The sequence below is a fragment of the Echinops telfairi genome, unplaced genomic scaffold (assembly GCF_000313985.2).
Source record: "Echinops telfairi isolate 266 unplaced genomic scaffold, ASM31398v2 ScPeMD7_7425;HRSCAF=8463, whole genome shotgun sequence".
NCBI classification, from domain to species: Eukaryota; Metazoa; Chordata; class Mammalia; order Afrosoricida; family Tenrecidae; genus Echinops; species Echinops telfairi.
This window is the reverse complement of record NW_022111325.1, coordinates 8,004,424-8,029,867: the sequence shown is the minus strand read 5'-3', so window position 1 is coordinate 8,029,867 and position 25,444 is coordinate 8,004,424. Positions and strand designations below refer to the sequence as shown.

Below are 25,444 nucleotides of genomic sequence, written 5' to 3'. Positions count from 1 at the left end.
TCTGTTGGCTAGTATTTTGTTAAGGATTTTTGCATCGATGTTCATTAGGGATATTGGTCTGTAGTTCTCAATTCTTGTGGGGTCCTTGCCCGGTTTTGGTATCAGAGTTATACTAGCTTCATAAAAGGAGTTCGGGAATTTGCTAGTTTTCCATTTCATTGAAGAATGTTATTGGGATTTGGGTGAGGAGTACATTGTATTTATAGATTGCTTTTGGCAGTCTTGCCATTTTTGTTATGATTTCCAATCCATGAGCAGAGATCATGTACATAGATCTCTTTTAGCTTCTTTCAACAGTATTTTATAGTTTTTCTTATGTAAATCTTTCACATCCTTGACTAGATTTATCCTAGGTGTTTTAATCTCTTTGGGCGATAAAATACTTTTCATTGTGCTCTTGATTTCCTTTTCAAAGTCCTCCTTATTAGTGTAAGGAACCCAACTGATTTTTGAGTGTTGATCTTGTAACCTGACACTTTGCCAAATCCTTCTATTAGTTTCAGTAATTTTCTTGTGGATGCTCTGACGTCATCTATACATAGGATCATGTCATCTGCAAATATAGTTTTACTTCTTCATTTCCAATTTTTTGAATCAAAGAAAATGTAAAATCAAGTTGTTGTTTTTTTTATTTTCCTTTCTTGCTTGCTAGGATTTCTATTGATATAGATCTCTTTTAGCTTCTTGCTGTTTATAGTTTTACTTATATAAGTCTTTTACATCCCTGGATCAAACTTCCAGCGCATAGTGAATAAGAATGATGATGAAGGGCATCTTTGTCTTCCTCTTGTCTTCAAGGTGAATGCTCTCAGGTCTTGTCTGGTGAGAATAATGTTGACCATTGGTTTGGTTTGTATGTCCTTAATTAAGCTGAGGAATTTCCCTTCTATTTTGATTTTGCTGAGATTTCACCCTTTCAGTGTCCATTGAAGTGATCCTGTCATTCTTTTCCTTTGTTTTATTTATGTGGTTGATTAGATTGACTAATGTTTTCAATCTTAAATCCTTATATGACTCCCACCAGATTATGATTTTTTGTATATGCTTTAATTCTGTTGGCTAGAAGTCTGATGTGAACTTCTGGTCTAGAGTCATGAGGGATGTTGGACTTTAATTTTTATTTTTTTAATGATATCTTTACCTGGCTTTGGTAACAGGCTTTTGCTGGTTTCATTGAATTAATTAAGGAGTATACCTTCCTTTCCTATACTCTGAAATAGAGTGAAACTCGTGTCAGATTTCTTCGGAATGTTGGATCAAAAAAGAGTTCTCCAGTGGAGTCACGTGGGCCAAGAGTTTTGTTATTGTTGGAAGTTTTTTGTTTTGTGTTTTATGTCTTCTTTTTGTCATGTGTCTGCTCAAATTTTCTAAGATAGGATCCCTAGTGACACAGGGAGTTATGTGTTGTGCTGCTAACCACAAGGTCATGAATTCAAAACCACCAGCTGCTCCAAGGGGAAAGGCTTTCTACTCCTGAGTTACAGTCTCTGAAACCCGGAGGGACAGTTCTGTCCTTTCCTATAGGGTCACTATGTATCCGCATCAACTCGATGGCCGTGAGTTTGGCTGGTTTTGAGTATTTGTGTTAATTTAGTAAGGTAGTGTGTTTCTAGAAATGTGTCTATTGATTCTAGGCGTTCAAAGTTGGTGGAGGACAATTTTTCATAATATTCTGTTATGATCCTTTTTATCTTGGTTGGTTCTTATCTAGTGTCACACCCCTCGTTTCTTATTCTGGTTATATGCAGCTTCTCATTTTGCCCCTTTGTCTCTTCAGTCAGTAGTTTGCCAATGCTATTGATTCTCTTAAAAAAAGAGTCATTCTATCGCTTTTTTGTTTTCCATTTCATGTATTTCTTCTCTGCTCTTTATTATTTCCTCTCTTCTAGTAAGTGTGGACTTCTTTTGCTGCTCCCTTTTTATTTGTTTGAGTTGTAGGATTTAGGTGTTGATTTTAGCACTTTATTATTATTATTAGTTGGGATTTCTTACATGTAACCTATCATTCCAAATTTCAATCATATCAAAGAGAATGTACAATTGCTACCACAGTCAGTTTCCAAACATTTTTTTTCTACATAGACTCCTTGATATTGTCTCCCCTTCACCCCACCTTCACCCTGTACCACCCCCTCCGCCCAAACCCCTTATTCTACTGGCTGTCCCTCTAGGTTCATCGATCATAGGTTTCATAGCACTTTCTTTTATGACGTGTACATTTATTGCTATAAATTGACCTCTATGTACTGCTTTTGCTGTGTTCCCAAAGTTTTGGTATATTGTATATTCATAACTTACTTGATTCTAAGACTTTTTAAATTTCATTTTTAACTTTTTCTATTATCCCAAAGTGCCATTTAGCTTCCATATATTTAATTTCCTTTGCCTTTTCTGTTACTGATTTCTAGTTTTATAGCATTATCACAAGAGAAGGTGTTTACATTATTTCAATGTGATTTTGGTTTTTTAAAAATTTCTTGAAGTTTAACTTGTGGCCTAGAATATGCTCTATGCTAGAGAACAATGGGTGTATGTTGGAGAAGAATGTGTACTGTGGATGTAGGGTGATGTGTTCTGTATACATCTATGATGTCTGCATGAGGGGGCTCAAAAGTTAATGAAAAATTCCATTATCTTTTTTCTGCAAACTTTGGAAACTCCCTTATGTCTTTTCTCTTCTCTAAATATTCTGTCTCTCACCAAAAGTGGTGTGTAAAGTCTCTTATTATAATAGAATTATTTTTACTTATTTCTCTTTATTGGGAGAAAGATGGGGCTTTGAGGTTCCATATTCAGTTAAAGTCTCAGAAACCCACAGGGGCAGTTCTACCCTGTCCTGTAGTGTTACTATTAGTCTGCATTGATTCAATGGCAGTGAGTTTTAAGTATTTCTCTTTACAATTCTGTCATAGTTTATTTTCTGTATTTTAAAGCTCTGTCATTAAGTGCATAAATATTCATTATGGTTATGTCCTTTTGGTGTATTGACCCTTTCGTCATTATATAATGGCTGTCTTTTATGATGGATTTTGACTTAAAGTGTATTTTATCAGAGGTTATTATTGGCACACCTGCTGTTGTTCAGTTATTGCTTATTTGAGTTTTTTTCCCCATCCTTTGGTTTTAACCTACTATTGTGTCTTTGTGTCTAAGGTTTGTTTCTTGTAGGCAACATATTGGTCCATCATATTACTTTATCTAGTCTACCACTCTCTGTCTCTTGACTGCATTAGGCCATTATTGACAGGTATGAATTGACTGCTGCCATTTTGCATGGCACATGCGTGTGTGTGTGTGTGTGTGTGTGTGTGTGTGTGTGTGTGTGTGTTTTAACAGTTTATTTGTTCCACTTAATTTTCTGAGCTGTTATTTTTGGTTCATGAACTTTCATTTTATAACTTTCATTGGTGTTGATTTTGTGTTCACTGGATCTTTTTTACCTCCCTCTTCATTTTAGTAAGTAGTTTTATTAATATTCTTTACAGTTTCCATTATGCACCTAAGTTTAAAGCCCTGTGTGATGTCTTCATATTGCCTTGCCTTCTTCTCCATATGGAATTTCTATAATGACTCCATTTAAAAAAATTATTAAATAATCATTTTATTAGGGGCTCATACAACTCATCACAATCTGTAAATACGTTATTTGTGTCCAGCACATTAGTACATATGTCAACTTCATCATTCTCACAACCCGCTTTCCACTTGAGCCCTTGATGTCAGCTTTTTTTCCCCCCTCCCACCCTGATACCCCCTCCCCCCAGACCCCTGATAATTTATAAATTATTATTATTGTATCATATCTTACCCCATCCAACGTCTCCCTCACCCACTTCTCCGCTGTCCATCCCCCAGGGAGGAGGCCATATGCAGACCTTGTCATCTGTTCCCCCTTTCTCCCTCACCCTCCCTCCACCCTTCCACCATCGCCACCCTCTCCACTGGTCCTGGGGGGTTAATCTGTCCTGGGTTCACTGTATTTCCAGTTCCTATCTGTGCCAGTGCACCTCCTCTGGTCCAGCCGGATATGTAAGGTAGAATTGGGATCATGGTGGTGGTGGGGGAGGAAGCATTTAAGAACTAGAGGAAAATTGCATATTTCATCATTGCTATACTGCACTCTGATTTGCTCCTCTCCTCCCTGCAGCCCTTCTGCAAGGGGATGTCCAATTTCCCCCAGATGGGCCCTGGGTCCCCACTCTGCACCCCCCCTCATTCACAATGCTATGATTTTTCTTGGGGGGGGGGTGTCTTTGATGCCTGATACCTGACCCCTTTGCCGCCTTAATGACTCCATTTATTATCTCTTTTTGTTGTGAAGTTGTCATCGTTACAGATTGATATTTCCTGTTTTTCATTTTGCAGCTCTTTTCTACTTCTGAGGATTCTTTCTCTGGGTTGGTACCTGGATGATACTGTGGATAATACTAGGTTCTTCGTGACTTAGTCTCAGGTTGGTCTCTGATGCCATGGGTTCTATGTGAAGAGATTACAGGATCACTTTCAAATTGCCTGTACAGTTTTCTGGTTTTCACAAATTCCCTTAACGTATGTTTTTTTCTGGGAATGTCCTAATTTGCCATATTTGAAATGTAATTTTTCTGGATATATGATTCTTGCTTGTTAATTATCTTCTTTCAGGGCTCTATTAATTCATTCCCTTATCTTCTTGCTTGCGTGGATTCTGCTGAGAAGCTGGTGCTCAGTCCTACTGATGCTCCATTGTAGGTCTTGCATTCCATCGTCATGAGCTGCTCAGAATACTTTCTGTTGTTTTTGGAACGTTGATCATAGCATGCTTTGGGATTTTCTTCGGAATCAATCCTATAGAGTGCTCGTTCGGCAGCACATGTACTAAACTTGAATCTATCCTAATAGCATTTGTGCACTTCTTGGATGGAAACCTCATATTCGATACTATTAGGGGAGTTTCTTGTCAGTTGATTTTTAATCATTTTCCCTGTGGTTTTTTTCCCCACCTCTTCTGGCATTCTTATTGGGCATAAATTATTACTCTTGATAATATGTCATATAACTCTTAGGCTTTCTTCATTTTTCTTTATTCTTTTTTTCCCCCTGAACATTCCTCAAACAAATCACTGCTTCACTGATTCTTTCTTCTACTGATTCAACTCTACTTCTATGCCCTATCACTGATATTATGTTAACTCATCAAGATTACTAGTCATTTGAAGAAAGAAAAAGATTTCTAGTTATTGTTTTGTATGATTTCTAATTGTCTATTCATTGTGTCATTGTTCTTGTGTTGTTTTCCTGAAGTCTTTTGACCTGATATCCTTGAGAACCTTGTATATAAGTCTTTGGATTTTTTTAATCACTAGTTTTAGTAACATTTCTTCTCTTCCTCAGGATGGTTTTTTGTTCATTTATTTTACTCACTTACTTGACTCATCTTTGTGTGTGTGTGTGTGTGTGTGTGTGTATGTGTGTGATTTACATTCTTTTTTTTTTCCAATCATTTTATTAGGGGCTCATACAACTCTTTTCACAATCCATACATACATCAATTGTGTAAAGCGCATTTGTACATTCATTGCCCTCATCATTCTCAAAACATTTGCTCTCCACCTAAGCCCCTGCCATAAGCTCCTCATTTTCCTCCTCCCTCCCTGCCCCCTCCTCCCTCATGAGCCCTTGATAATTTATAAATTATTATTTTGTCATGTCTTTCCCTGTCCGATATCTCCCTTCACTCACTTTTCCTTTTTACTTCATATAATGTGTTATTGTTTGCTGTCTCCAAGGCACTAGGTGTCAATTTATTTACATATTTCTTTATTGGTTGTATGAAAGTTTGATTTTTGCTGATTTTCTGTTGTCAAAACACATATATTCAGAGTTTTGTTCCTTCCCTTTATTTTTTGAATGTCTTTAGTCCTTTGAATTATTGTAACCTTTTCTTATATTTTGGTTCTGGTCTATGAGTGGCTGGTGGTACCTGTTGTCTATGAGTGATTTCCTCTAATTAGTGTGTAGGGTCGATCTCACCTCATGCATGTCTTCTGTGGTTAAACTCCTATGTTTTCGCTTTCTGGATTGAGTCAAGATAGGAGAGCAGATTTTCTTCCCCTGATACTGGGTGATACATGTTGAATGGTTAGGGCATGTATGGGACTGTGACATCCTTCTGGGTTGGTCCTAGCAATTCAAATGTTCTCTGAGGCTCAGGACAAGAGGTCTGCACAGCTGATGCTATGAGGAAGTGCTACATAAACACGTGAGGAAGATCTACTGTGCCTGCACAGATTGGTGTCTCCGAAGATGATGGGATATCGGGGGGGGGGGGGGTTCCGAGCATCTGCTTGTGCAGATGGCCAGCAAGAACAATTTGAGTTGGAATATATGACATTACAGCTCTGTGGACTTTGGGTGACAGCAATAGCATGTCCTGCTCATTGTTTGGCAGAGGCGTAGATGGTGCCTCTCAGGATGTGACTGGCATTGCTGGTGAACGTGATGTACCTGTCCAGCTGGTCCCTGGATACAGGGAGCATTCTCTCTGGGTTGGTGCCGTGTGTGTGCACAATACTAGTTTCTGGGCAGTCAGTGAGGATATATGGGTCACCAGTCACTAGATACGTAGCAAGGAAACTCACACTTTGGTTGCTGGGAAAGTGGGACCGAGGTGGTGAGGCAAGGGATTGATCTCATGCCTCTATCAATGATTTGGTGCCAAGAAGACATGCTATCAATTACCAGGCAGTGGGGCACACTGCTAGTCTGCAAGAAGGTTGGGAGAGAGGGGAGTGTGATTTCCCCAACTCCGGTGTGGACACTAGAGCACTTCCCACAAGGCAGTTAGTGACCAGATATGAGATAAGAGGTGTGGCCAGAGTCAAGTAGGTTGGGAGAGATCTAGCTACTATGCCAAAGAGTCTCTGCTCAACCAGCACTAGTCACCTGCATGCTCAAGGATCACTGCTGATGAGTTATTTTGTCCTTATTTTCTGGCTCCTTCCCTGCTATATGGTCACCTGGATCCCTATGGATCCCTATGGACTGCCTTCCTGGGCATTCCCTCCTTGGGTTTGCATTGAGCTCACTTTGCTTCACTGTGGACTTATCTACACATTACCCCTGTCTTCTCTTGGGGATTCCTTGAAGTGTCTTTCTGTGCTTCTCATTGGAGGGCACTGCTTACTTTATTTCAAGAGGGCCGCACTGTCCTAGGCTGGCTGCCCAGGCTCCTGCAGTTCAATGTCACCACGTTTATCGTTTTCATTCAGTCTCTCCTTCAGTTTGATGTGGATCTAATGCTTCATCCTTCTGTTTGTTGTTCTGCATTCTCAGAGTGTCATCTGTATCTGTTTCACTTGGATGCTTAGTTCTTTGCTCTAGAGACAAAGCAAGGTGCATGTGACTAAGCTGCCAGCTTGGGCCGTTTGACCAAGAAAGTATCTCTTAATGATGATTGGCTTCTTCAAGTTCATGTACATCCTCTGGCTGACAGAGCACATGAAAGGCAGGAAAGATATCCGGTGCTCTCAGAGCCATTGCACGAACAGGTCAGACTTGTGTTTCTTTTATTTTCTTTTTTATCTCCCTTAAAGAATTGGTTTGGGATTTGAGAAGAAAGAAAAGCTTTTGTGTTTCTGTGGCAACAGACTTCACAGAGACCAAAAAAAAGAAAGAAAAAAAAGTCAGACATTTCCTTTGGAAGTATGGCTACGTGCCAAGTTATCATATGTAATCCACAGGCAATAGACCCAACGGTCATAGAGTGGAAATTCATGCAAAATACGCTTTATAAATGACACTGTTCACAACCAGCCTACTCAGCAGCCTCTAAGAGGATTCCCCTGGGGAAAGTCTCAACCCCCCAATTTAAGAATGTTCATACAGTGTTTCTTTGTGACTAAAGGTGAATGGGATCCACAGAATAGCCAGGCCTGGTTTTCCAGCTTCACTCGAGGCCCAGCTACATGACTAAGCAAAAAGAGGGACAGCTGTAGTTTCGAGGACAGAAAATGGTGGTTTGAAAATAGGAACACAGCTTATGAAAAGACAGATGCACACTTTCCCCCAGGCCCACTTTATTATTATAAAACACGTGCAGTAGGGAACTGCTCCCTCCCTGCTACCCCTGCATGCAGGTCGTTCAGAAGGTGACTTTATATTCCTTCCAGTGCCTTCTATTTAGCACTCAGGTGAATCATGTCAGAAAGGTACAGGGAAGTCTTCTCACATCTTCATTCCTTATGGCTTCTAGTTTTATTTTAGTTCATCCAGGGCATACTGAGTGTCTGATACAGTATATGGTGGAATGGTGGGTGTAAGTAAAGTAGAGGCCCATCTTTAAGAAACGTGTAATCTGGGCAATAATTCTATCTAGTCCTGTTGTTCTTATTGCTAAATGTCATCCAGTCAGCCTTTGACTCACAAAGACCTCGTGCATAAAATGCTAATTCCCGGACTGCTTGATTAGCAACCAATTGGTTGGTGCAGTGACTCTGTATTCCTTCCGTCTTCTTGTAATGCAGAGGTTCTCCACCTTCCTAATTCTGTGACCCTTTAATACAGTTCCTCATGTTGTGATGACCCCCCACCATAACATTACTTTCCTTTCGTTGCTACTTCATAACTGTCATTTTGCTACTGTTATGAATCGGGTGACCCCTGTGAAAGGGTCATTCGACCCCCAAAGGGGTCGTGACCCACAGGTTGAGAATCGCTGTTTGAATGTTTCCTGCATTTTTCAATATTTTGCCCACATAATTTTGCCTTGAGGGATATTACAAGGCTTGACTTTTTCTTCAGTCTTTTGTTTACACACCCCCAGCCCCAGCCCTAGCATGTGCTTCTCTTGTGCTGTTCCAGCACCCGGGGTTACCTGCTTCGTTCGAATGCTTTCTTTCTCTAGCTGCCCTGGAGAGCTCCTGTCCAGCTCTTTGCTTCCTCCCTGCCTCCTTCCACTTAGCTGCATTCGCAAGCAAGTGTCAGAGTGTCTTCTGACACCCACTGGGGTCCTCTCTGCCTCTCCTGATGTCTGATATCTTATCTGGCGGATACAATGGCCACCAGATATTGTGGATCTGTCTGTCTTTTTAGTGACCTTTCTGTTTCTTCGTACATGATGTCACCGATGTTGCCCCAAACTTGTCTGATCGTCAGGCATGAGTGTTCAAAACATCAAATCTACTCTTGGGATGGTCTCTAAATTCAGGTGGAATACGCTTAAAGTTATAGTTTGGTTGTTATAGACTTGATTTAAGGAGCCCTGGGGCATAGCAGGCTCCTTAAACTATTAAATGCAACATTGGTGGTTCTTCATTCAGGACCGCTTCTTCATAGCCATACCCACAGGCACACCCAGGCCCCACAACCCCTTAGCCTCCGTCCTGCACGGGCAAGTGTTACAAAGCTCTTTTCTTTCAGTGAACACCCCTAGGAACTCCACTCTGCCAGTACTCCTAGGCTTACAAAGGCACTCGGCTATAGCTCTGTGGGTTGACAAACCGAGCTCCCCCAGTTTAACTGCCCAGAGGCCCTCCCCTCTTCCAGAAAGCTCCTACCTGAAAGCATTCAGCTTTCTTGCTCCACCAGCTGGGACAGTCCCAGCTGTGATCTCATGGTCTTTGTTCAGTTGCCTCTGCTACCTCTACTGCCACCATTTCTCTGCCACTGCTCCTCACTGTCACTTGCCATCTTAGGTGTAACAGCTCTATCTCCTGGATGAAGGAGGTTCCGTGCAGGGAATCCAAAGGAGATACTCCACCCTTGGCTCTTCTTGAAGATAGCAAGATCTCCCTTTCCACTTCTGGGATGGTTCCTTTTAAGCATAGTGGGATGGTAAAACTGACCAGTCCTCATGGGATGGTCCATATACCTTATTTGCATGGCTCTACCCTAACATGGGTGCCATGCACTCTATTTACGTGGTCAGCAAGCTATCCAATCCTCTTGGTGGGTCACAAGCACTTCACATTTGTGTAATCCTATCCAGACTTTTGGTGGGCACTACAAAAACTATAACTAGAAGGGTCCTACTAAGTAATTCACAGCAGTGCAGGTAGGTTGGCTGCTAAGAGGACTTTTGACTCAAGTGATCTCTCAGGAATTACTCTCAGCCTACTGTTGCTTTCTTTCTGCAGAACCCATCCCAAGAAGCTAAAACATAGACAATCTGCCATCCTTGTTCTCACCCCAGCTCTGCCAGGAACATTCTCTGAAGCCAGACGTACGCTTGCTCTCTCAGTCTTAATTTTCTTAACTTAAATCAATGTTAACTTAAGAACTATAGTTATTTTTTAATGCCTACATTCCTAATATCCAAAGACTATGAGGAAAAATAGAGTGTGGGATATGAATGCATCTTTCAGGACTATGAATAGATGGACTTTCAGACCTTGGGGAGCTAGTAGGAGCTAATCATATGTCATGGAGCAAGGGGAGTGGACTGTTTTCATCCTCCTCCTATTGTTTTTGTTCGTTGCCATTGAGTCATTCTGATGCATGTTGACCTCGTGGATGCAAATGCAACTACTCTGTAGGGTTTTCAAGGCTTTGAACTTTGGGCCTAGATTCCCAGCCCATTCTTCTGAGGTGCTTCTCCCCAAACCAAAAACCAAGTTCACAGCTATCAAGTCAATTCCTACTCATCATGACCCCATAGGACAGGGTAGAACTGCCCCCATGGGTCTCTCAGAGAGTAACTTTTCACAAGAGTAGAAAGCCTCATTTTTCTCCTGCAGAGCAAGGTGGTGGTTCCAAACAGCTGACCTTATGGTTAGCAGTCCAACACCACTAAGCCACCAGGACTCTCCGTGGGTTTAAACTACCAACCTTTTGGCTAATAGTCAATTGCTACCAAGGAACTCCCTTCATTCTGCTGAGTCTTTGGCAAAGAAAGACAGGGAAGGTACCATTGTGTCCTCTGAACCTCAGTGAGACACTGTAGTGAAGTGAATTACTAATATTGTCCTTCTAGCTATAGCCTCTTTAACGCCCACCAAATGACTGGGTCGCCCACTGGAAAGGAGTGGGTTTCACCTCACAGCAACCCTATGGGCCAGAGTAGAATGACTTCCTAGGGCTCCCAAAGTTCAAAATCTTTACGGGAGCAGCAAGCCTGGTCCTTCTCCTACAGAGTGGCTAGAGGTTTGAACCGTTAGCCTTGTGGTTGGCAGCCCAACACATAACCCACTCTGCTACCATCGGGCTGGTTAAGGGGAAACTCTATCTGCTTTTCATTCAGTTCAGGTCTGGTGGATTTAATGCAGCTATTTGCATGGAAAGACAACAATAGCACTCTTGTGTTTATTTATTTTTCTAAGTAAAATAGCTCTTTCTTCCTCCCAGGGTCTCTTGAGAATGGTTTGGGATGTGGGGACAGCTGTCATGTTCCTTTTTTACCAAACTATGAAACATTAGCGATTTTAAAATAGACTGAGCAGAGAGGTTGACTTAGGAGAGATGACAGTAAGTTACATTTTAGACCTGTGGTAGTTAAGATAAAAATACATCACCTGAACAGAAAATTTATTCTGGAAATTGGGAATAAGAAAGTCAAGTATGATGAATGAAAGTAAGATAATAAAACAGATTTGGGAAACATCAGCAGTTTAAACGGATTTCTGAAACTGTGAGAAGGAATGTCTGTCTCCCTGGGAGAGAATGTAGAAAGCAACCATGGGACTCTGTCTCCTCACTGTTGTGTGGGAGGCCTTTAAACTCACAGTATTTGAGATTGCCTTTGACTTTGTTTTTCAGAACCAAATCCATGGGCAGCATGGATTGTATGCCTGTCCATAGGTGCCATCGTTGTTGCCATGATTATCTATGTGATAATACAACTGGTGAGAAGAAGAGGTACGTGTCTGGCAATAGAGATTCTTATCAGGCTCTCTGTGAGAAGCAGAGAGCTCTCCCCACATAGCATAGCCTTGCTCTCACCACTTTGACACAGGGAACATCTTCACAAGAGCATTAAATAAACATACCCTGGGACCTGGCCTGATTCGGTGTCATTCAACATGTCTTGATCACCTGTACTAAGCTGTAAGGATAAAAAGAGAAAGAAGCCACAGGTGTCCATTGTGAGAGGCAGACACATGCACTAATACTGTAAATACTCGAGTATAAGCCAACCCAAATATCAGCCGAGGCATCCAACTTTACCACAAAAACTGCATTAAAAATGTGCTGAAAACTTGGTTTATACACGAGTATATACAGTAATTTCAATGTAATATGGCTAGCCCTGCAGTGAAAGGTGCCCTGGTAACACAATGGTTAAGAGCTCAACTACTAATTGGAAGGTTAGCAGGTTGAATCCACCCAACAGCTCCACAGGAGAAAGACCAGGCAACCCTTTCCCACAAAGAGTAGAGCCTTTCGATCCGATGGGGGAAGTTCTGCTCTGTCATATAGGGTCACTATGAGTCAGAACCTACTTACCAGGACATAACAGCAACCGGCATTGCAGTAAAAGCATGTACACAGCGATAAAGAGGTCCAGAGAAGGGGCATAACAATATTCTCTAGGGAGCAGAATTCAGCGAATTCTTGAACCTCATTCAAGTGAACCTATATTTACACAGTAATAATAGGATTTTACAATAAGATGATTTCAACTAGTGATCGAAACCATTCTATAATTTCTTCTCCTTACAACCTCACTCTTAGAGAAGCAGGGTAGTTGTTTCCATGTGGGTTGCCAATTGGGGTAACAGAGGCACATGCAAGGTCACCCAGCTCATTTGGGGTTGGGGAGGCACCAGAATTGTTACTAGTCTCTAACACTCAGTGCTCTTTCCCTGAGAAGGCTCGTGGGTCATCAGAAGACACAGAAAAAACACGTTTTTACTAAGACTTTAAGACAAATTCTGACTCTCCTTGGAAACAGGTGTGATCGACCAGGTTATTAATGCCAAACAAGGAGCATAAAAATCTCAGCACCCAGAATAAAAAGGCCTGACTGGTCCCTTAGATTTAAGACTCTAGAGGGATGAGCACCTGATCTCTCCCCCAAACTGCCCATTTTCCAATAGCTCAGATTGCAGTGATCACATGCCCTGGCTGGGCTTTTCTGGACAAGGACACAACGGTCCCACCACCAAGCTGATGACTGCCTTCGTTCTTAAACAGATAAGCGTTCTTCACATGAAACCTTCTCAGAAGAGTCATTCCTTCAGCACTTTGATGCTGGTTTTGCTTACATTAGGAAGACCATGGCGCAGTGGCTTGCTTGGTCTCATTTCCTCCATCTCAGAGCCGGCTAGGGAGGAGTTGAAGGGAGATGATTCATATTGAAATTATGATAAGAGTCTAAAGAGATGGGGCAGGGCAACTACATTTGGCGGGTTTTAAGGAAACATTGAGATCCTTAAGATGAGAAACCTAGATTCCAGAGCTCTCACCCATATTAACCGAGCTAGAGAAGAAGCCAGTACCCTAACCTACACTCCTCTCAACAATCTGGTCATCATATGTCTGTACTCTGAAGAGATCCTTGCTCCCCACCCCACCCCAACTCCCTACCACCAACCCAGAAAACATATACCTGCCCATCCTTGTCTCCAGGCATCACTTTTTTCGGTGAAAACCAGGAATATGCCAAGTCCTGCCTCAAACCTGTGACAAAATCTATTCTTAGCCATTACATTCTTCAAAGATTTTGCTGAAGAGATTCTCTGGTTATCTAAACAACGTGGTCTGACTCTAAAGGTTTTCAAATGAACTCTGGCTATTTTATGTCCAGGAGAGTACATTATTAGCAAGAACTTTGATATTAGATAAACTTAGGTTCACTGACAAGCTGTGTGGTCAGACAAATATCTTAACGTCTCAGTTTCCTCAATGGTTATAATAGTATGCACTTCCTGAAATTGGTGTAAGGATCAATGAGACACACAAAGAAATCACTGAGCAAAGTCACTACCATAAATAGATGATTGATTGATTGATTGACTTATCTATAGATGATACATGATAGATTGATAAATTGATATATGGGAGATAGATATAGATGATTGATCAATCTGTAAAGGATAGACAGACTGACAGATAGATATACCTTCATGTAAGCGAGTTAAGACATCAATGTTTATATTCTATAGCCAGCAGAGAGAAGCACTGGAAGCACCTGGCAGCAGTATAAAACTAAAAATCAACCCTATTGCCACCCAATGATTCTGATTCACGGCAACTCCATGGAGTCGAGGAAAAATTTCCCGTAGGGTTTCCAGAGCTGTCATCTTTACAGAGGCAGACTTCTATGTCTTCCTATGATAGAACAACTGCTGACCTTTAACAACTGTGCTTCTAGGAATCCTTCTGGAAACGACCTAAAACAGCAGAGTCAAAGCACTCAAAGTCATGACTGTCTTAGAAAAACGTATGCTTCAGGTGACGCTTGAAAAGGACACCCTTTTCTATATCTCCTCTCAGTTATAACGAGAGATGAGGTCCACTGGGAAGACATGCTTTGTTCATACAGAGACTCTTGTTCTAAGTTCAAGGTCTTTTTTATTGAACTCAGAGGGTTGGCCTTTCAAACCTACCAGCCATTGGTGGGAGAAATTTGTGACAGTCTACTATTTTAAAGATTTCAATCTTAGAAATTCTACGGAGCAGATCCACTCCATCGCTTTGGGGTGGGATTGATTCCATATCAATGGATGTGGTTTCTCCGTAAGTCCTCCCTGACTTTGGGCACAGTTGACTTGGCTCCTGAAAATCTGTTTTTGCTCTGGAGAAAAACATATGAAACTAAATTATCTCAATGCACTGGTCTTTTTGAGGGACAACGGTTACCCTCACTTTTTCCATTTATGTAATCATTTCTGCTTATCTTCCCAATGATGAGTTTTAGCCTGAGCTGACCCACATGACTGAAAGTCCTTGAAAACTGGGGTCAGATCTCTACTCTATTTGTATACGTAACAGCATCTAGAGAGTCCTGATGGTACACCAGGTGAAGTATTGGTTGGCAGTTCAAACCCATTAGCTGGTTTGAATCTGCTTCCATAAATATTTACAGTCTCCAAGATCTGATAGAGTAGTTTGAGTCTGTCCAGTAGGATCACTGTGTTAGGCCAGGCTGACTGAGGAATTCAATCCAGTGACACTCATCTATGTATAAGAAAGAGTAATTATATAATTATATATTTTATATATATTATATATTAAAAAGTAATTATATATTAAGAAAGCATCCCAGCCCAGTCCAACTCAAGTCCAAAAGTCCAACATTAGTCCAGAAGTCCCTCCAAGTTCACGTGGCCCCATAAATGATGCAGACTGCAGGAAGATCACAGGCCGGTGGGTGCAGAGTCATGTGGATCCAAGGTCGGTGAAAACAAGGCAGGCTTCCTGCAGCTCTCAGGGGCAGTGCCAGAGTTCCAGCAGGCAAGAAGACAATGTGACAAAGAGAGAGAGGGCAATTCCCAGAGGCCCCAAGGTGACCAAGGAACCCTCATGAGGGTATAAAATGATGGACGGGCTGGGTTCCACACCTACACTTTGATACATCTTCAAGTTGACATACAATTATCTGACTATCACAGTCATGATCAGTCCAAATTGACTCGATGGTAGTGGGGGTGAGTGGACAGCAGTAAGGAGAGTGGTGGACAGGTGGTTGTGATTTAGCAAATACTCGAGGACATGAAGCTAAGGGTTTATTGTGAAAACTCTGCTTACAGCCCCTTTATTACTTCGAAAGGCTCTGATCACCTGTGCCTCGGCCCTCCATCCTAACCACATCCACACACACTTATTCCTCAGCCAGGATCAAGCCTGAACACAAAGGTGAAAATGCAACCACCCATGCTCACCTCTCATACAACCAGAAATAATCCCATTTCTTGAATTATTTTAGCTTCCTCAGTGGCTCCCCATCATTGGACCCTGGGATTCATAGCCTCATGCAGGAACACATCCCGCCCCTTCCCCACATACACACACGACCTCCCATCCAAGTAAAACATGCCTTTCTTAGGTGCTATTCAAGGAGCCCTGGTGGCATAGTAGTTAAATGCTCAACTGCTAACAAAAAGGTCAGCCACTCAAGCCCATTAGCAGCTCAACAGCAGGCAAAATGTGGCAATTGAGTTGCTTCCATCACATAGTGGCCCGATGTACAATAGCGCAAACCAGTGCCTGGTCCTGCCCCATCCTCACAAGCACTGCTGTGCTGGCGCTCTTGGTTAGAGCCAGTGTGTCCATCTGTCTGCAAAGATTACAGCCTTGGGAGCCCTTTGGGGCATTTGCACTCAGTCCCATAGGGTCAACGTGAATGAGAAATCACTCAGTGGCCTTGGGTTGGGTTGGGTTTTATTTTTGAGGTGCTGTTCTCTCAGAGGATAAATTAAGCACACCAATTATCCATACAGCACGTCTGCAGGAAAGACTGGGACTTCATCTGGGTATCAGGTGTCCATTGCCCAGGTCTGAACTTCCCAACAGTCTCCTCACAGTTCTCTCTGCTTCATTCTCGTACATTCCCATCGTTCTTCTCACGGCTGCTTGGTATATGCTAAAGATAGCGTGCAGCACTATAGAGAATGAGATAGATCCACTACAGTAGCGCATGGTAAGGTGTTCTCAACACATTCTAAGTGAAACAATTATTTCTTTGAGTGAATTTGGGTTGGTTAATGTGAGAGGGAAGGGGGGGTTATGTAGATGTTTCACCTTATACACTTTTGTACAATTCTAATTTTTGTAATGAGAATATATCATATTTATAATCTATTCTATTTTGTTATTGAAAATACATACAACAAATCATACAGCCATTCAGCAGTTTCTATATGTACAGTTCAATGACATTAATTGAATTCTTCAAGTTTTACAGCCATCTCATCCTCCCTCTCAGAGTTATTCCTCTGCATTAACCCGAGCTAATCTTTTCAAATATGCCCTGATGGCATGGTGGGGGACCCAGTGGACAGCTAATCACAAGGTCTGCAATTCAAACCCTGGGGAGAGATGAGACTTCTTAACTCCCATAAAGAGTTACAGTCTTGGAAACCCACAGGGGCGGTTCTGTTCTGTCTTATTGGGTCATTAGGAGTCAGAATTGACCCGATGGCAATGAGGTAAGCTGTCGATTTGACCCCATATAAATTGATCTTCAAAGAGTATAATTCTTAAGGCAGACCGTCTTTGCTATTGTTTGTTTTAAGAAGTCTTCAGAGGATATTTGAGATTTAAAGATTATCTCAGGGGTTCGTCCAGCCTCCATGGCTCCAGAAATGTTGGACCCATAGAATTGGGAATTCTGTTCTGCATTTCCTCCCTTTCAATCAGAATCCTGCTATAGAATCTTAGACCAAAATGTTCATTAGTGGTAGTCAGACCCCATCCAGTTCTTGTGGTCTCCCTGCAGGGAAGGCAGTTGCTCCTTGAGGCAGTTAGTCACACATTCCATATCCTCCTCCAATTCCTCTCCTCTTCCACAGTTGCTTCAGGCAAATGAAGACCACTTGTGGCTTGGATGGCCACTTGCCAGACATTGAGGCACTAGGCACTACACAATAAACTAGGAGGTAGGGCAGAAGCACTAAAGATATTATTAGACCAGATAACTGGTATGTCCCATGAAACTAGGACCCTGAACCTCCGAACCAAGGAGTCGAACCCCACGAAGTGTTTAGTTGTATAGGAGCAGCCTCAGCAGCCTCTCTCTGTCGTCATAACACGCTTATCCCGCTGCTTCTCCCTATTCAAGCTTTCAGAAGTGTACAACTTCCATGTACGTGAATTTGGTGTCCAACTCGACAATGCTTAATCGATGTGATTTTTCTATCACTGTCAACAGACTCAATACTCCCTCAACAATAGCTCCCTTACCATTTCCTCCTGCCCCTCGTACCCACTAATAAACTTCGGACTCTATACCTTTGCTTGTTCCTGTCTTTTTATAGGTAAGGTCATACAATACCTGTCCTTTTGTGATTGCGTTATCTCACCTAGCATAGAGCCCTCGTGTAATGTGAATATATCCTATAATTTTTTTTCTTTTTTTTTCTTTTTTTTTTTTAACATTTTATTAGGGGCTCATACAACTGTTATCCCAATCCACACACACATCAATTGTGCAAAGCGCATCCGTACATCGTTTCTCAAAACATTTTCTCTCCATTCAAACCCCCTATATCCTATAATTTAATAAGAACTTTTAAAGACCAGTTTAAACATTTAAATGTTCTGAAATGTTCTCTAATTTCCAGAGATCTTGGGTTGGGTACAATTTCTCAATAGTGAGCATTAGAGTGCAACTGTGGCTTAATCTTCCAAATCGTCTCACTTGGGTCATTCCTCCTACATCCTTGCCACCCAATAAGCCCCCTAGAAACGGACAGCAAGAAAGCGGTAGGCGGCGCAATGGGTTATTAGTGGAGAACACAAAAGAGACATAGTGTCCCTGCAATCAGGTAACTTAGAATGATGTACAGATATCTTTATCAACCAATATAAACTCACGTGATGCGAGTGAGAGTAACACCCCGCACATACCAACATTTTCTGACATTTACTATGTTCCAGCAACTGATCTTAGCTCATTGCAAGGCATGTCTACTTCAATCACCGCAACAGTCCTACAGGACAGGTTTTCATGTCCTTTCACAGATAGTGAAACAAGTTCAGAGGAATCAAGCAACAAACTGAACATCATGTGGCACAGGTACACGGGCGTTGGAACTTGATGTTCTGTGTGCGTGAGCCCAAAGCTGGTGCTCTTGGGGGAGACGGATGTGCAGCGGAGAGTGGAGACTGACTAGGCCTGAGGTGAGAGCTCAAGCTAAGAATCAAGAAGAAATAACTACTCCTCTGCCCTCCTCTAGGTAAAGCAGGTCTTGCCCAGCCGGCTGTGGAAGCAAAAAGCCTGACGATCTACGCCCAAGTCCAGAACTCAGGTGTAAGTCTCTACCGTTCTTTGTCTGGGCAGGGCCTGTCATGCCCCCCATAGGATTCCTAGCCAATCCCCTTCACACAGCTGACACCCATGGTCCTACGTGGGGTTTGGAGCAGATGAAAATAGGGAAACAGAAATCAGGAACAAAAACTATCCAAAAGATGACTAAGCTTCAGTGTCAGCTGGGACTATTTATTATTTGAAATAATGGAAAACACTAGATAATCTTGCTTTATTGGAAAAAACAAGTTATTAACACATATGTGTCAGATTTCTACCATCTTTGACATTCTAGGAGTCTATAGCTCTAAACCAAACTCATCTTTCTCTAGGCTTGCAGAGAGCAGGGAAGGTTTGGAAAGGAGTGGCATGTTTGACTTGACCCTTGTTTAGGGGCTTGCAAGGTGCTAAAGAGACAAGGGAAGGGGCTCCTGAGAATCTGGCTAGAGAGTGATTGACTGGTATGTAGACTGGAGCTGGAACAAGTGAAACAGTGGTGGAGGGGCCAAGAGACAAACAGAAAAGGACAGAGCAAACGAAGGCAGGAAGAGAAGCTAGTCAAGAAATCAAAGAGAGAGGCTTAAAACCAGTGGTTCCATACCAAGATGCAGTTTTTCAGCTATGCAACAATCTAAGTAATGTGCAGTACAGAATCCAGTTGTGGGAGGGGGAATATCCTGGAATAGAGAGTGTGAAGGAAAAAGGTAGCTTGACTGATAACTTGGGAAATTGCCTCAGAAGACAGTAGCACCTGTCTGAGAAAGAAGAGGTGGACTCCTGGACAATGCCCTTATTTCCGCTCCTCCTCGTGGCCTGGAAAGTGGCTGTTCCACAGCCCAGGGAGCTAACAGGCCTAGGAGCAGAGTGCGTACAGGGGTGGGCTGCTAATCACAAATCAACAGTTGGAAGCCACTATCCCTGCTCTCGTAAAGATGTATACTCTCTGAAGCTGGGGAACAGTCCTACTGTGTCCTATCGGGTCACTGTGAGTCAGAATCAGCTGGGTGGCAGTGGGTTTTTTACAGTCCCTGCTGAGAAGCAAGCTCAAGTAAAATACGCAAGAGAACCCAGAGCACACCCCTCCCACTTGGATGCATTTACACCTTTAGATAACCAAGTTTATCTCTTCCATGGTGACTTCCCTGTCTATCTGTTGTCTATAGGGTGACAATGAGGCAGAGCCCACCCAATGGCACCTAACAACAACCACAATATATACCTAGACATAGAATTGTTGACTCAGAGTATGCATAGCTCAAACCAAGTAGAGAAAGCCAACTTATCTTCAAAGTCGATATACTCATTTACTTTCCCACCAGCAATATATGAGCATTCTAATGGCTGTATATTCTCCTCAAAACCTGGTATTATCAGTCTTTTTAATTTCAGCCATTCTATCAAACATATCTTATTGTGCTTTTATTTTGCACCTCCACAATTTTTAAAGAGGTTGAACAGCTATTTGTATGTCTTGGAAGTTTTAGCATCCTCCTTTTTATTGGGGGCTCATACAGCTCCTATCACAGTCCATACATACATACATTGAGTCAAGCACATTTGTACATATGTTGCCATCATCATTGTCAATTTTTTTTTCTACTTAAGTCCTTGGTATCAGCTCCTCATTTTTTCTCTCCTTCCCTCATGAACCCTTCATAATTTATAAGTTATTATTTTTTAATGTCTTACACTGACCAATGTTCCCCTTTACTCACTTTTCTGTTGTCCATCCGTCTGGGAGGGAGCTATAGGTAGATCATTGTGATTGGTTACCCTTTCTCCTTCCACCTTCCTCTTACCCTCCTGGTATGGCTACTCTCAGGGGTTTATCTGTCCTGGATTCCCTGTGTTTCCAGTTCATATCTGTACCAGTGTACATGCTCTGGTCTAGCCAGATTTGTAAGGTAGAATTGGGGTCATGATATCAGGGGCGAGAAAGCATTTAAAAACTAGAAGAAAGTTGTATGTTTCATCATTTCCACACTGCAACCAGACTGGCTCATATCCTCCCCACAACCCTTCTGTAAAGGGATGTCCAGTTGCCGCAGATGGGCTTTGAGTCCCCAATCTGCACTCCCCATCATTCACAATGATATCATTTTTTGTTCTGGGTCTTTGATGCCTGATACCTGATCCCATTGACACCTCTTGATCACACAGGCTGGTGTGTTTCTTCCATGTGGGCTTTGTTGCTTCTCAGCTAGAAGGCTGTGTGTTTATCTTTAAGCCTTTAAGACCCCAGATGCTTTATCTTTTGGTAGCCAGCCACTATCAGCTTTCTTCACCATATTTGCTTATGCACCTGTTTTGTCTTCAATGATTGTGTCAGGAAAGTGAGCTCATGGAATGACAGATTATTAGAACAAAGTGTTCTTGCATTGAGGGAGTACTTGAAGAGGCCCAATGTCAGTCTGGTATCTTAATACTTAACATATAAATGTATGTACATAGATCTATTTCCCTATCATTATATATAAATACATTTACATATGTACATGCCTGTATTTAGAATTCTATAAATGTCCTTTGCCTCCTAGTTCTTTCCCCTATTTCCTTTTACTTTCCTCTTGTCCCACTATCATGATCAGCCTTCATTTGGGTTTCACTAATTCCTCTCAGTTACATTGCTCTTGATCAAGCCCTACTAGGCCTCCTACACCCTCCTCGCCATCGATTTTAGATTACTTGTTGTTCCCTTGTCCCTGGGTTTGTTAACACGCACTTCTTTCCCCCTATCTCCCCCTCTCCCTATCCCCCCAGAACCATCAGTCCTGTTGTTTTCTCCTCAGGATTGTTTATATCGCCTCTCTTATCTAGGTAGACATGCAGAGACAATAATAAGCACAAAAACAAGACAGAGCAAAACGAACCAACAAAATAAAACAAAACAACAAAAACTAGAGGAAAGAATGAAAACCCTAGAAATAGTTCCAGGTCTGTTTGTTGACTTTTATGAGTGTTTTCCGGTTGAGTCTGATGGGGTGCCACACCCTGGCCCCAAAGTCTATTTTTGGTATTCCCCCAGGACTTCATTGCTCTGCTCCCCTTCCTGCTCTGTTGCGCATGCACTCTTAGTGTCTCGCCCCGTATGGTGGGGTCAGATGGGGCACAATTCCCACACTGTGTCTCCTGTGTTGTCTCCAGTAGTGCTGTGGGTCAGTGAGGGATGTTGTGTCTCATGGTGGGGCCAGCCCTATGGTCCTCTCTATGCATTGGCTGCTCTGAGCAGGAATATCATTCCCAGGGCTTGGTGGGCCAGGATGTGCTCCACTCCTTCCCTCTTCATTTGCTCCTGTGTGCTCTGATCAGACTCACCCCTCTCCTAAGCTGTAGCTTCAGTGCGTTCTTCTGAAGTGAATTCTTCTGTGGGGAAGGAGGGTGTCCATGTAGTTGGGTAGTTTAATGGTCCTATTTTCCCATATGGATAGCCTATAGACTGTATACTAAGAAGATTGTCCTTCCCCCATTGCAGTACCACCTTCATCATAAACCAAGAGTCTGTACGTGTGTGATTCTATTCTGAGGTTCTCTATTCTGCTTCACTGATCTGTATGTCTATATTATCGTACAGGCTCAATTATAGACCCAATCTCTAACAAGATTCCCAGGTAATTGACATACACGCTAAAGCCCACACCTGAATAGATCTGCTTATGAGGAATCCACTGCTTTCCAAGAAAACCATGCCACATTTGAGCTTCTTTTACTATTAGAAGATCCTCAATGTATTGAACCAAAATATTTCCCTAATATTCCAGTGTTGCTTTTCAACCTAAAGGCTTCCAGAGCAATCAAATTCAAATATCAAGATTGCATACAATTCTCAGCTCTCTGCTCAACAAATCCTCTGCTCTCTTTGCTGCCTGTACAGGCTGTTCAGAAGACACCTGAGTTCCTGCCAGCTCATGACCCCTGTACCACTATTTACGTTGCTGCCGCTGAGCCTATCCCAGATCCTGTTCCAGAGCCTGTCCAGGTGAGTGTGCTCTCCGTGCCTCCTCTCTAGGGAGAAGGGATGGGCAGAGGAAAGGAAAGGGGGGTGCCTTTGAAAGCTGGTGTAGAACGCATTAAGGAGGGAGCCACCTCCAGTAGGCAGCTAGGGCCTTCGGGGGTCCTTAGTGACTGCTCCCCTCCTGCTGCATAACAAAATAACGGGGGCAGGGGTGCTTACGAAAACTTACAAAACTTCTCATGGTCAAGGTCCTATCCAGCCTTACTGAATCAGAATATTTGTGATGGAGTTCTGCGTGGGCCTGAGGCTGAGAAGAGAATGTGGCATGCAACCCAGAATGAGTCCCGCTCGCCTGTTCTAGGGCACAGCAAGACCAGTGTGTACTAACTTCACTTCTTCTAGAAATCTGTCCTCCTTACTAAATGGACAGAAATAATTTCTGAGCTAACATCCTGGCTCCTGGCTTTGATACTTCTGGCATGTGCACTTTAGGATGGTTCGTTTTAATATGGGTAGGCTGTGTTCCATCAAAGGAGCCCTGGTAGCATGGTACACTTTGGTCTGCTAACCACAAGGTCAGCAGTTTGAAATGACTAGCCACTCCAGGGCACAAAAACGAGGCTCTCTACGCCCATTAAAAAGTGATAGTTTCGGAAACTCGCAGGAACAGTTCTACCTTGTCCTGTAGGGTCGCTGTGTGTCAGAATTGACTGGATGGCAGAGGTTTTGGGTTTGGTATTAAATAGAGTGTTTTCGGGAAGAAGACAGGCTTGAAAGGCCGCAGGAAGGCCTACTAGCTACCCTTCTTTCACAAAGCTCCTACTGTGCCCAAAGAGAAGACATCTTGAGGTTGATTCTTAGTCCATTGTCATTTTCAAAAACCAACCCAAACTCCCTGCCATTGAGTGAATGCTGACTCATGGGGCCCTCTAGTCATTTAAAGACTATAACTGCTCCCAAGAGTAATAAACCCAGTCTTTCTCCCACAGAGCTGCTGGTGGTTTTGATCTGCCAACCATGTGGATCGCAGCCCAACACATAACCACCACGCCACCAGGGCTCCTTGTCATTTTCATTTTTCTTTTTTTTTTTTTTTTGGCTCCTTGTCATTTTCAAGGAGGAACTGAAAACATAAATCTGACTTCAGAATCTTTTTAAAAAATTGAAGATACCCACTAAAGTTTGTGTGTGGAACAAGAACTGTATGATAATTTCACATTCTATAGTAAAACCTCCTAAATTCCCCCATCCCATCTCGTTCTTGATCTAAAACTCTCTCTGAGAAGTCTTTTTTCTACCCTATCCCCCTACCCACCCTCCTGCCTGCACCAATTCCTCCTGGTCCTTTCAGGCCTTCCTACCTGGCTCAGTGATGGTCAAGTTCACCCGACTCAGGTGACTCCGTGTGTGTCAGGGTAGAACTGTGCTCCCGGGGTTTCCAGGGACTTCTTTCTACAAGTATATCTCCAGGCCTTTCTCCTCAAAACGGCTCTGGGAGAACCTAACTTGCCAACCTTTCAGTTAGCAACCAAACATGTTAACATGGTTCATGACCCAGGGACTGACCCTTCAGACTTCACTAAAACAAACAAACAAGACAAAACAAATTTAAAAACTCACTGCCGTCCAATGGGTGCTAACTCACAGTGACCCTACAGACAGGGCAGAACTACCCCTGTGAGATTCTGAGACTGTAACTCTTCACGGCACTAGAAAGCCCCATCTTTCTCCCTGGGAGCTGACTGGTGGTCTCAAACTGCTGACCTTGCCGTTAGCAGCCCAACCAGTAACCATCACGCCACCAGGGCTCCTTCCGGCTTCATTAGCCCTTTCTAAAGTTCAGCACATTAAAACCCTCTTGGCTCCTTCACACTGGGCCCCATGCCCACCACAAACAGATCGTTGTGCTTTCGAAGGAGGAGGAGAGAGATGGCGCTGAGTACCAGTGCTCAGATCACACTGGAACAGTCTCCCCTCTGCTAGGTGGCATGTGAGTGCTTAGAAGGCAGCTGTCAGTCTTGTGAGTGGCACGGGCAGTCTGGAGTGCTGTCTCCAGCAATGTCCCCATCTTGACAGTGCCTAGCAAGTCCCCATGCTACAGGGTCTCTAGATCCTCTTCCACAGTTTCCATGTGTACCCTGTGGACCCAGTGTCTGGTCCCTCTGCTAAGACTCCTTTTGTTTGGCCATCAGGACCCAAACTCCATCACAGTCTATGCCAGTGTGACCCTTCCGGACAGCTGACACCACAGATCCAAGGAAGGGACTTTCTAAAGGACGACGGAAGAACCGAAGTAAACACAAAACTGGGCCGGGGGCCCCCAAGTTCCCACTGGCACTCGGTGCATCTGTACCCTTCTCGGATCAACGCCCTGGCGATGGTTCCTCCACACTCACCTGCAATGGACACAAAGAGGAGGCTTTTCCAGGCACGAGACGTGGAATGGAGACAGACTGACCGTCGCTTTCCATCCTGTGGTGTACCAGACGAAGTGCGGTGCACATGAGTCCAGTGAGCCCAGACTTCTGAGTCTCTTCTTCTTTGTGGGATTGGAGATTAAAGGCCCAAGACAGAAAGGCAGGACACAGAGGACGATCCCAGGCATTTGA

The 25,444-nt window shown here is 43.0% G+C and overlaps 1 protein-coding gene across 1 annotated transcript in view; it reads left to right on the top strand.

Moving 5' to 3' along the window:
* The window catches only part of SLAMF1 (signaling lymphocytic activation molecule family member 1), a 49,997-nt gene extending 24,904 nt beyond the window's left edge, over nt 1–25,093 (top strand). The window contains exons 4-7 of the mRNA XM_004716518.2: nt 11,731–11,829; nt 18,813–18,886; nt 22,755–22,859; nt 25,028–25,093. Coding sequence (XP_004716575.1) covers nt 11,731–11,829; nt 18,813–18,886; nt 22,755–22,859; nt 25,028–25,078 — 329 coding nt within the window. The 3' untranslated portion in view covers nt 25,079–25,093. The remainder of the gene's footprint in view (nt 1–11,730; nt 11,830–18,812; nt 18,887–22,754; nt 22,860–25,027) is intronic.
* Nucleotides 25,094–25,444: the final 351 nt, after the last annotated feature.